The 12,717-nt window shown below is 40.0% G+C and overlaps 1 protein-coding gene across 1 annotated transcript; it reads left to right on the forward strand.

The window, feature by feature from the left end:
* Positions 1-759: 759 nt before the first annotated feature.
* On the forward strand, positions 760-1,170 carry LOC138875487 (uncharacterized). The gene has a single exon (XM_070154319.1). It carries the CDS (start codon positions 760-762, stop codon positions 1,168-1,170), a length of 411 nt encoding a protein of 136 aa, XP_070010420.1.
* The last annotated feature ends 11,547 nt before the right edge of the window (positions 1,171-12,717 follow it).

Below are 12,717 nucleotides of genomic sequence, written 5' to 3' on the forward strand. Positions count from 1 at the left end.
ATTGTAGCAAAGGATCCTACTCCGAATGTCCGCAACAACCCTCTGCCGGACCATAAGGGTGGATGTGTTCACATGATTGAAATAGAGGATGATTGGCATCCCAAAGGATCGATCGGTTTAATCACAGAAGGTGACGAACCAAAGAAACCAATAGTCACCCTCAATCCGATTGTAGTCCAGACTCAGCCTTCTGGGGATGCCGAGGTAAACATGTCTGTACCACTTGAGTTTGAAGCACTACCCCCTGCAAAGATGCCAACACCAATGGAGGTCGAGTTTGGGTCTCCAGCAAATGCACTCGCACCGTTTGATGTTGCGGTTTAACCCTCCAAAATCCATGCTCCATTCGGAGTAAAGGTACCCATTCCAGTAGAAATGTCGGTCATAACACCGTTCCATACAAATGCCATACCTTGGGATTACATAGCCGAGGCGAGAAGGAAAGGGAAAGCTAAGTTCGGGAAAACAGTTGCGGCATAGGGTATGACAAGAACCGGCAGTGTTTATACTCCGGAGCATTTAGCTGAGTCGAGTAAACAGGCCTATGGTCGGCCTACCATAATTGAAACTGGGCCTGATGATCTCTAAAGAAAGATACAAGCCAAGGAATACTCAGTCATTGATCAGCTGAACAAAACACCAGCATAGATTTTTATCCTAGCTTTGCTGTAAAGTTCCGATGCACATAAGAATGCCTTGTTGAAGGTGCTGAGTGAGGCATATGTACCAAGAAAAATCACCGGAGGTGAAATGTCCAACATGGTAGGGCAGGTATTGGAAAGTCAAAAGATCAATTTTCATGAAGATGAGCTGCCACCAGAAGGGTTGAGTCACAACAAAGCGTTGCACAACACCGTGCAGTGCGAAGATTATTTTATCACCAGGGTCCTGATTGATGGAGGGTCCAGCCTCAATATTTGTCCGTTGGTAACACTCAAAACATTGGGGAAGGGGCTGCATGAAATCATGGACGGGGTCATCAATGTTAAAGCTTTCAACGGTTCCCAAAGATCCACCATTGGGGAAATCAGCTTGTGTTTGCAAATGGGGCCTACTTGGTTCGACGTTGATTTTCAAGTTATAGACGTGCCGACATCTTACAACTTGTTGTTAGGATGGCCGTGGATTCATGCCGCTAGGGCCATAGCATCAACATTGAAAGCATATTGAACTGGAGCGGATATGAGCCTATTACCACATCAAGCGAGTCAATGCTGTTGACAAAGTCAAATGGTGGGACAACAAAATTGAAAGCATATTGAACTGGAGCGGATATGAGCCTGGCAAGGGACTTGGCAAGAACCTCCAAGGAATCGCCAAGCCTACCAAACTGAAGAAACATGGCACCACCTTTGGTCTGGGATACGAGTATACTTGGGAGGAATTCAACAACTGGTCGCCACCATGGCGCTATCCATATACCTGCTGGAGCAGCTAATACCACATCTGGAGCAGACTTTCCAGCCGACCGATGTTATCTATGGGTCGGAAGAAGAGAAAGCACTGGAAGTAGTGAGGAATTTGTTCCTAGAAGATAATGACATGGATTGTTGTGTCATTTTCGAGGAGGATGGGGAGGAAGGCCCTTCGATACAGGCCGTAAGCCGAGGAGCATGCCTCAACAATTGGACCATCAGAACTGCCAGAGCCCGGAAAGCCTCGGGGTAGCAAAGCTGAACGAAGCATCATGCACTATCTTTTATTTCTACTAGCTGATTTTCCTTTCGCATTTTTGAATTTTCGCAATAAGATCTTCCAATGTTCAAAACAATTATGAATTTACAAAGCATTTCGGTTTCCTTACAAATCTTACTCTTATTATTTTCTCTCATTACTTTATTTATACAATATTACTATTACCTATCTTGATGAACCAATGGTTGTGACATGCAACGAGACAATGCAACAAACAGACATAGATTCAGAGAAAGATGATATACCGGAAGAGATTGTTAAAGAGATTGAGAATTTTGAGAACTGTCCTATGTCCAACCTGGACGAGACCGAGATTATGAACCTCGGAGATGTAGAAAATATCAAAGAAACTCGGATCAACGTTCATTTGTCACCGTCAGAAAAGGAAGAATACACAATTTTTTTTAGGGAATATGAGGACATATTCGCCAGGTTATATGATGACATGACTGGTTTGAGTACATCTATTGTTGCGCATAAACAACCAACTGATCTGACATGTCCACCGGTAAGCAGGTCAAAGCTAAGTTTAAACCCGATATGAGTCCGAAAATCAAGGAAGAAGTCACTAAGCAGGTCAAAGCTAAGGTCCTCAAGGTATTAGAATATCCAACATGGCTAGCCAAAATCGTGCCAGTACCGAAGAAGGACGGGAAGGTTAGAGTCTGTGTTGACTACCGGGATCTCAACCGGGCCAGTCTGAAAGATAACTTCCCCTTGCCAAACATACACATCCTGATTGACAATTGCGCCAAGCATGAGTTACAATCATTTGTAGATTGTTTCGCTGGGTATCATTAGATCTGGATGGATGAAGAAGATGTTGAGAAAACAACCTTCATTACGCCGTGAGGAATGTACTATTAGAAGATGATGCCGTTTGGGTTAAAGAATGCAGGGGCCACCTACATGAGGGCCATGACTACCATCTTCCAAGATATAATACACAAGGAGATAGATGTGTACGTAGATTATGTTATTATCAAGTCCAATAAAGCCGCTGATAACATGGAAGATTTGAGGAAATTCTTCAATAGACTGCGAAGGTACAACTTGAAACTGAATCCCGTAAAATGTGCATTTGGGGTTCCTACCGAAAAACTACTTGGGTTTATTGTGAGTTGCCAAGGAATAGAACTGGATCCATCAAAGGTCAAAGCTATTCAAGAATTGCCACTACCAAAGAACAAGAAGGACGTGATGAGTTTCTTGGGGAGACTTAACTACATCAGCCGGTTCATAGCACAATCTACAGTTATCTGTGAACCGATCTTTAAGATGTTAAAGAAGGACGCCGCTACCAAATGGACTAATTATTTCCAAAAAGCTTTCGACAGAATCAAGGAATACCTATCAACACCTCCAGTCTTAGTTCTGCCTGAGCCGGGTAGACCTCTATTACTCTACCTTGCAGTATTGGATGGAGCATTTGGTTGTGTTCTGGGGCAGCATGATGAAACAGGGAGGAAGGATCAGGCCATCTATTACCTTAGTAAGAAGTTCACCTCGTACGAGGCTCGATATCCTCTGTTAGATTGCACCTGTTGTGCTTTGACTTGGGTAGCTCAGAAGTTGAGGCACTACTTCTGTGCTTATACTACATATCTCATATCAAGGATGGATCCCTTGAAGTACATGTTTCAGAAGTCCATGCCCATTGGCAAGCTGGCCAAGTGGCAAATCCTGTTGAGTGAATTTGACATTGTTTATGTGACTCATAAAGCAATCAAAGGACAGGCACTAGCAGATCACCTTGCTGAAAATCCCGTGGACAGAGAATACGAACCCCTGAAAATATATTTTCCTGATGAAGAGGTATCATTCATAGGATAAGACATTGCAGAATCCTATGACGGTTGGAGAATTTTTTTGACAGAGTAGCGAATTTCAAAGGAGCGGGCATAGGAGCAGTCCTAGTATCAAAAACCGGTCAGCATTATCCGGTATCTGCCAAGCTCAGGTTCATGTGCATCAACAACATGGCCGAGTACGAAGCCTGCATCTTAGGGCTCAAGATGGCTATTGACATGAACATCCAAGAGTTGCTAGTATTTGGGGATTCAGACTTGCTTATACATCAGATCCGAGAAGAATGGGCGACCAAGAACTCCAAGATACTCCCTTATCTACATCATGTACATGAGTTGAGAAAGAGGTTCACAAAGACAAAATTCCAGCATGTTCCCAGGGTCCAGAATGAATTTGTCGATGCACTGACTACCCTATCATCCATGATACAACATCCAAACAAGAATTTCATTGATCCCACTCCGATAAAGATCCATGATTAGCCAGCTTACTGTGCTCATGTAGAAGAAGAAGCAGATGGAAAGCCTTGGTTTCATGATATCAAGGAATACTTGCCAAAAGGAGAATACCCAGAACTCGCAAACGCTACTCAGAAGTGCACGCTTCGGAGGTTATCCGACAATTTCTTTCACAACGGAGGAATCATGTATAGGAGGACTCCTGATTTGGGATTACTAAGGTATGTTGACGCAAAGGAAGCATCCAGGCTATTAGAGGAAATTCATGGAGGGACCTGCGGTCCACATATGAATGGCTTTGTTCTAGAAAAAAAAATAATCCGAGCTGGTTACTTTTGGATAACTATGGAAACAGACTGCATCCAGTATGTCCGAAAATGCCACCGCTGCCAGATACATGCAGACATGATAAAGGTGCCTACAAATGAGCGTAATGCAACAAGCTAGTCGTGGCCATTCGTTGCCTAGGGAATGGATGTTATCGGACCAATCGAACCCTCCGCATCAAACGGGCACAGGTTTATCCTAGTAGCAATTGATTATTTCACCAAATGGGTTGAAGTAGCATCTTACAAGGCATGACTAAGAAAGTCGTGGCGGATTTCGTCCGCGGTCGAATCGTATGTCGGTTTGGAATTCAAGAGTCAATCATTACTAATAATGGCTCCAATATCAATAGTGATTTGATGAAATCCATGTGTGAAACCTTCAAGATCAAACACAAGAATTCTATAGCTTACAGACCTTAGATGAACGGAGCCGTAAAGGCCGCCAATAAGAATATCAATAAGATACTAAGGAAAATGATAGAGAATCATAAGTAGTGGAACGAGAAGCTATCATTTGTTTATTGGGATACCGCACCACAGTCCACACATCGATAGGAGCAACCCCCTATATGCTGGTTTACGGTACAGAGGCAGTCATTCCCGCAGAGGTGGAAATTCCTTCCTTAAGGATCATACAAGAAGTAGAGCTCGATAACGCAGAATGGGTGAAGAGTAGTTACGAGCAACTGGCTCTTATAGATAGAAAGAGGATGAATGCAGTTTTCCATGGTCAGCTCTATCAGAACACAATGTCCAGAGCCTTCAACAAAAGAGTCAAGCCGAGATAATTCACACCGGGGCAGCTGGTGTTAAAGAAAATTTTTCCGCATCAAGATGAAGCCAAAGGGAAATTCTCTCCCAACTGGTAGGGTTCGTACATGGTTCACTGGGTTCTAACAGGAGAAGCCCTCATACTCGCAGTGGACAGAGAAGTTTGGCTAAAGTCGATCAATTAAGACGCAGTCACGCGATAGTGTGTGTAACCTTTATGCTTTATTTTATGATGTAATTTGAACTACCCCTGACCTGATACTTAGGAAGCCCTATGGGTTCGGTCACAATTCAATAAAATTTTCATTTCCCCCGCTATTGGAAACTAGGGCAGAATTTTGAGGAGGACCCTCGAAATTCCAAAGTCGATTCCAGCCATTTTACATTAACAACCATCAGGAGCAGCAGCCCAGTAAACTGGGGTAGAATTTTGAGGAGGACCCTCAAAATTCTGGAGCAAGATAAGTTGCTATGTTTTGAACCACGTCACAGTCGTCGGTTCATCTAAAGAAAACTATTCTCCATTATGTATTTATCTTATATTTTACTAAATCATGCATGTTTATTGCCAAAATTGGCTTGTTTAGCAACACTACTCCAATGATACGCACAGTATCACCGAAACAGAGCCGAACAAGTCAAGCAAAGCCAGCGGGGATACTAACTAACCTTCCCCCTTTACAAAACTCACGATTTTTCTTTGGATGCAGGCACTTGAGGTGCAAAATCATCGAATATACTATACACTCATACTGATCAGGAATACAACTCTCAGAAATGTCACCTATCACAGTTGCTATACGCACACAATATCCCCAACAACCACAATATCGAAGTTAGATATCAGCTAAGAAACTCTACTATCGCCTGCCTTTTATTTCTTGCATAAGGCTACCATTTTGCCTTCCGAGACTAAGCTCTGTCTCCATCTGCATTCTCTGCATTGCATAAGGCTACCATTCTGCCTTTCGAGACTAAGCTCTATCTCCATCTACATTCTCTGCATTGCATAAGGCTACCATTCTGCCTTCCGAGGTTAAGCTATACCTCTATCTGCATTCTCTACATTGCATAAGGCTACCATTCTGCCTTTTGAGACTAAGCTCTGTCTCCATCTGCATTTTCTGCATTGCATAAGGCTACCGTTCTGCCTTCCGAGACTAAGCTCTGTCTCTATCTGCATTCTCTGCATTGCATAAGGCTACCATTCTGCCTTCTGAGGTTAAGCTCTACCTACATCTGCATTCTCTGCATTGCATAAGGCTACCATTCTGCCTTCCGAGGTTAAGCTCTTCCTCCATCTGCATTCTCTGCATTGCATAAGGCTACCATTCTGCCTTCCGAGACTAAGATCTGTCTCCATCTACATTCTCTGCATTGCATAAGGCTACAATTCTGCCTTTCGAGGTTAAGCTCTACCTCTATCTTGCATGGCTGAAAGATCGTCACTTTGTTTACATCTTGCATGGCTAAAAGATCGCCACTTCATTTACATCTTGCATGACCGAAAGATCACCACTTTATTTACATCTTGTATGGCTGAAAGATCGCCACTTCGTTTACATCTTGCATGGCAGAAATATCGCCACTTTATTTACATCTTGCATTGGCTGAAAAATTGCCACTGCATTCATATCTTGAATTGGCTGAAAGATCGCCAATCTATCCAAAGGCGTCATTGTTCGGAGGCACCATTTTCATAGCCCGAGAACGCCATACCATGGCCTAAGGACCCCTTTTATCTTTTGCATATCATTATTCAAAGGCATCATAGTTCAGAGGCATTATTCTCATAGCCCGAGAGCATCATTTCATGGCCTGTGAATCCTTATTATACGCTTCATGGCCCAGGACATCATGGTCTGGGGACGTCTTCCTAACCGTCCAAAGACAACATTCATGGTCCGACGGGAACTTGTATCACGTTTAAATTTCCGTACAATATACACTTGTATTGCTTATTTTCCAGGTAAACTGGTGAGCAACGACCATCTCAGCTGGAGAAATCTCGCTCCAGTTCTCGTAACCCTGTTAGACTTTAACCGTCCATCCCAACCCAAATAGCGCGTTCGTCTTGGAAAATCTCCATTGGCATATTCCGTCGACGGATCCTGAACTACATACAACCTGAATCCTGTAAGACCAGGGATATGTAGGTAGCTCATGAGCCAGAGCTCGGTCAAATTCTTCAAACCATTCCGTTCGGTCAAAATTGGCCATCATATCTTTACCCGATAACTCTTTCATCCTTCCCGGGTAAAGAGGGGCAACTGTTGGTACTCAATTTTTCTCTGTATATTTTTTATATGAAAAATACTTTCAAAATAGCACGTATATGCATATCTAAGTATGTCCCAAGGTTTATTATTTTTCTCTTAATTTTTATAGATTTTTAAATCTATTTATTACCCTATTTTATCAAGAAAAACTCAATAATTATCCCCAAAATTATCATTTTGGGTGATTCACTTATTAGATTCTCATATTTATATTAAAATATAGCTAGCATAATTTTTGCATATTTATACAAATTTATTTAGTATTTTTAAAAGCTCAATTGCGTATAATTGCGATATTAGCCTATTTTAAAGATTTAATTGTGTTTATAATTATAAAATTGACTCCAATATTTTTAATTTGATAATTACGTATTATTAATCATGTTAGTACCTTTAATTTATTTCCAGAGATTATTTTACTATTTTTATAAAATAAATAAGGGAATAATGGCTATTTAAATGTTAGCCCATTTACATTTCAATTTTAGCCAGATTTGGCACCCAGTTAAACCCAATTTCAAATTCAATTACCCGACCCTTTTTAATAACCCACCCGGCCCCTCTTTCAAATCCCAGCCGTTGATCTAATAGATCAACGCCTCACGTTCTCCCTTTCCTTTTTTAATTCACAAACACCCCAACCCTAAAATCATTTTCATTCACTCGCCACATCTGAAACCCCTCCCCTCTCTCAAACTCTCTCGAACCTTCCCTAACCCTAGCTGCCTCTCATCATCTCCTACCTCGAAACCCACCGAAAACCATGGCTTCCCAAGCTGTGAGGACCCTATACTCACCTCCCCTTGCTCTTACACACCTAATACCTGAAGATTTGAGGCCAGGCCTCGAAGGTTTGCACCCAGACCTCTGCCAATTCAAGGTTCCAGAGTCAACGCCGGCCTTGCTCCGGCGTACCATGGTATTTTTAGCTTGGTTCTGACCTCTCCGACGTAGATCGGTGACCTTTTCAAGGCCTTTCTCATTTCTAGGGTTCTTCTGAAACCCTAACCCTTCGAGGTTTTCTCCGATCTCTTTAGATCCATTGTGTATCTGTGCTCTCTTTGAGTTTTCAAATGATCTCCCTAACTTTTCTTTCGAAAATTACTTTTCAAAGTCTTTCTTTTACGATTTAGGATTTTTTGAAAATGCTTAAGTGTTTCTCTAACTTCCTTTTCCTTTTCTTTTGTGTGTATTTACCTCTGCTGTGTTCTATGTTTTCCTTCTACCATGTATGTTCTTCGACTGCACTTTCTATATTCCATTCTTGTATGTTCTTCTACTGTGATTTCTATACTATGTTCTTGTATGCTTTTCTACTATGTCCTGCTATTTTATGGTATGTTTCGCCTACTGTATTCTTCTATCGTGTTCTTAAGTGTTCTTAATATTTTTCTTCTATTTAACTTTGTTTAAGTTTCTTTTCAAAGGATCTTCTTAAGCATGCTTTCTTCTACTGCTTTTATCAGTCTTTTCTCATCATGTTTCGAATTAGTTTCTTTACTTTGTTTGCCTTGAACCCCTCTACTGTATTTATATGCTATTCATGAGTTCTGTTGCTAGAATAAGCATGTTAGAAGTTTCATTTCTTTTCTGAAACCTCTAAACATATTTCAATTCGACTACTTGCCTCCTTATCTTTGTACTTGATTCAAGGTGGAAACCCTAGAATTTGGGGGTTCTGTCGAGGTTTGATTGAACTAGGATTTTATTTTAGAACCCTTAACTCTTTCAGACTGACTTTGAGTCTCTGAACTGAGTTTGGACATCTTTGTTTTCATACAATGCTGAACTTTTTGCTAAACGCTTCTACACTAGATTTGTTCTACTGATTTACACGACATTCTTCTTTCATGCTCACATGCTCCTTATATATGATGAATTTTTCTCTAAATAGTTTTCAAATTTGCAATTAGTGCAAACTTCCTTTTGAATATAGCTTGATTGATTTCTTTCCATCTTTTACTGATTTCCTATGTTACTCGACTTAAGTAAAACCCTTCTTTATCTTTTCTGACTTGGTTCATTTATACCAAATCTCAGACCTTGTGATTTACTGGCTGTTAATTGACTCCCTTACCTTATTTGCACAAACTGTGTACTGTCAAAACCATGTCCTTAAATAACCTTTATGTATTTTCCCTCAATTGCATGCTTTACACAAAGTATTTATTCAATTCCTTTCCTTAAATGGTTTTACTCGTTTTGAAACTGAATCCCTTAATTAAGGGAAGCCTTGGGTAATTGATTGACAATCAGTTTTAAAACTATTTTCTTACCTTATTTCTGCCTGCTTTCTACACTATAAAAGGCACGACCCTTTTCACAAACACAGATTTTAGACTTTAAAATTTCACAATCTCTTCTGAAATCACACTTATAGTATTCCGCCTTCCTGTTTGCACTTTGGCTTTTACAAGACTACTGCTTTTTCTACTTATTTCTTTGAAACTGGTATGTTCTGATTTAAGTTTCAGCATCACCCCAATGGGTTTACTTACAGTCTTTGTATCCATGTCTACTTTATTATTTTCTGTAGAGTTCGACATTTAGCTTAGTATGCCTATGTTCTACTGCCTATTTCTGTTTTGAATCTTTGTTCCCTATCCCATTACCCCTATGTGTTTGTAAATGGAGTCTTAGGGCATGTCAATATGAGTTGTTGTCCATGAACTGAGTTTTGAACTAATGGGGTCTTAACCTCTAAATAGGTTGGAGGGTGTGCCAGCATATCCCATTGTTGTGTATGCCCATCAGCCTGCTCTTCTTATGCTCTTGCAATCCCCCATTCCTTATATCCCTATGTGTACTGTTTCCCTTCCCCTTTTCCTCTTATAAAATTCTTCACTTGCACTCTCTCTTAGTCCCTAAGTTCTGCCCCCCCTCTTGTAAGCCTTGCCTTGGGACCTCGAGCTCCCTCTGAACTTGGACACCTGAGGGCTGGCCCTTCCACACTGCACTATGGCTAAATCCGTGATATATTTGGGTGTAAGCACTACCCGTAGTTCATATTAGACTCTTAAGGAACTCTGACACACCCCAAATAGGAGAAAGGCTTTGAAATATGATCTCTTGGAGTTGATTTACTTCATACTTCAGACAGGAAGTCTGAATCAGGATCTCCTTGGTTGTACTTTTTAATTTTTGATGTATTTTTCCTTTACTTTACTTTTTCTAGGCTCTAGTAACTTTGTAATAAACTCTCAGGGATGGTTAGTGAAAATTGAGGGTTAATTATGTATACAAAAAGGGGTAGATAGCCTGCCTATAGGAGTTTATGAATTTCTGCATTCTCATATAGATACCATGTCTATAAGAATCTTGCATTCTCACATAGATATCAGTTCTATAAAAATTTCTGCATTCTCATATACATACCATGTCTATAAGAATTTCTGCATATCATATAGATATCCTGCCCATAGGAATTTTTGAATCTTGCATATGCATTGCTCATTAGGCAAACACGTTTATAGGTCTTAAATAATCAACCACCATTAGATATCATGTTCATAGGCTTTAAACGAAATTCAACATCTAGATGTCATGCCTATAGGATTTCTTCATTTTTTACTACGTTTATAAAAATGTCCAAAATCGACAACACATAGAAAGCATGCCTATAGGAGCTTTAATCGAACCTGAACCGCTTCACTCGCTTATAAATCTAAAACCAGTCACAATGACTTGTGCTCTTTTTGCTAAAACTCACCTTTCTTTAATAACAGATGATATTTTTAAAATCAGTATGTATTCGTGTTTACTTCATTGTTTTCTAGAATCAGTAGATATCATGCCTATAGGGTCTTCATCTAACACTTAGGCAAGCCATAATAAAAATTAATAAACTGAATCAGATTTTATATGCTACAACCAGCAGGCAGGCCTGATTTGGGCTTCGTATCTAAACTATGTAATAAAACAGTCTGCCTCGATCCTTTAAGTCTAATCAGACCCTAAAGAGTATGTGTAAGTCATGATAACTACTTGCTTTTCTCTGCTTAAAGGAGGTCTGTTTAAGCCTTTTCATTTGTTTATATGCTTCCCCATACTTGCTGTATATGTTTTGTTTGTCGCCTTAGTATTTATACCTTTTGAAACTATAAATAATCCCAACGTACCTCCCCTTTAGGATTAGTAGTCCTAAATGCCTTTGGGACTGATAGGATTGAGGCGGGTAATAGCATGCTATAAGTAAACGAGACCATTTCGCACTTTAATACCTCAACGGTGTGGGAAAGGGTAGCTATGGATATGATGACCACGCGATAACATCTCGTGTAGCCCCTCATTGAGGAGTGATTACCGGGTGTTGTGTGGGGTGATCCATATTATTAACAAACCTAGGACCCCCCTCCCTTTATTTTCTTCGTTTCTCTTAAATGGTTTTTTAAAACCATTTCTTTTAAGAAAATCAATTTTTTTTAGTTCCTTTTTCTTACTTTTGTTTATTTGTAACCATTACGTGAAAATCCCCTCTTATTGGAAGCCTTTATTTGCCTATGTGTTATTTGTACCTAAAGTCACAATAATAGTTTGGCCGGGCTGTAAATCATTACCTGTATCGCGAGATGCAGGCCCCGGGAAAAAGGGACGTCAGTACATTTGAATTGTACTGGTATGTAAAATAGCTAAACAAAAGAACTGTCAACACTGAAACTGAAACTGAACTGCTAGCTGATAAACTGATAACTGAACAAGGAAGTAAGGATGTGAATACTCCCTCTTCTGAATGATGAACAACCTGTTTATCTAAACATTAAACTGCGGCCTCAGGCCCAATATATATATATATATATATATATATATATATATATATATATATATATGTGCACAACTGCGGCCTCGGGCCTAAGTATACGTATACATAACTGCGACCTCAGGTCCAAAATGCATAAAGCATAAACTGCAGCCTCAGGCCCAAATGCAGGTCTTCAACATTCAGGAATTTAAATCAGGAACTGAGAATCATACTGTAATATGTGATACTGAAATAATGAGCCATACCGACTTACATGATACTGGTATAGTGAATAGGATTAAACTGAGATGAGTATTCATAATAAGTTGATTTGTCATAACTGAAACTCATAGAATATCGAATGATTATGAAACTATGTCATCTAGAGAATATAAGTTCTACTTCTATTCATGGAACCAAGGCATAATTACTTTCTGAGGAAACTAGTAATGTTCATGATGAATGGGACGTAGGGAGAATCATAGATATTCCCAAACGTAAAGAGTTAGCCTTACATACCTCAATTTGCCCCTTAGTGATACTACAATGATCCACACTACTAAGAACCTTCAATCTACAACAACAACATCCAATGGAACCCAATATTAGTAATAAATTCCATAACTTATGCCATTTAG

Source organism: Nicotiana sylvestris, chromosome 8 (genome assembly GCF_000393655.2).
Source record: "Nicotiana sylvestris chromosome 8, ASM39365v2, whole genome shotgun sequence".
Lineage (NCBI taxonomy): Eukaryota > Viridiplantae > Streptophyta > Magnoliopsida > Solanales > Solanaceae > Nicotiana > Nicotiana sylvestris.

Bases quoted from the DNA above. Each gene is read 5' to 3' on its own strand.
- LOC138875487 (XM_070154319.1), top strand. From the start codon at position 760: ATGGTAGGGCAGGTATTGGAAAGTCAAAAGATCAATTTTCATGAAGAT.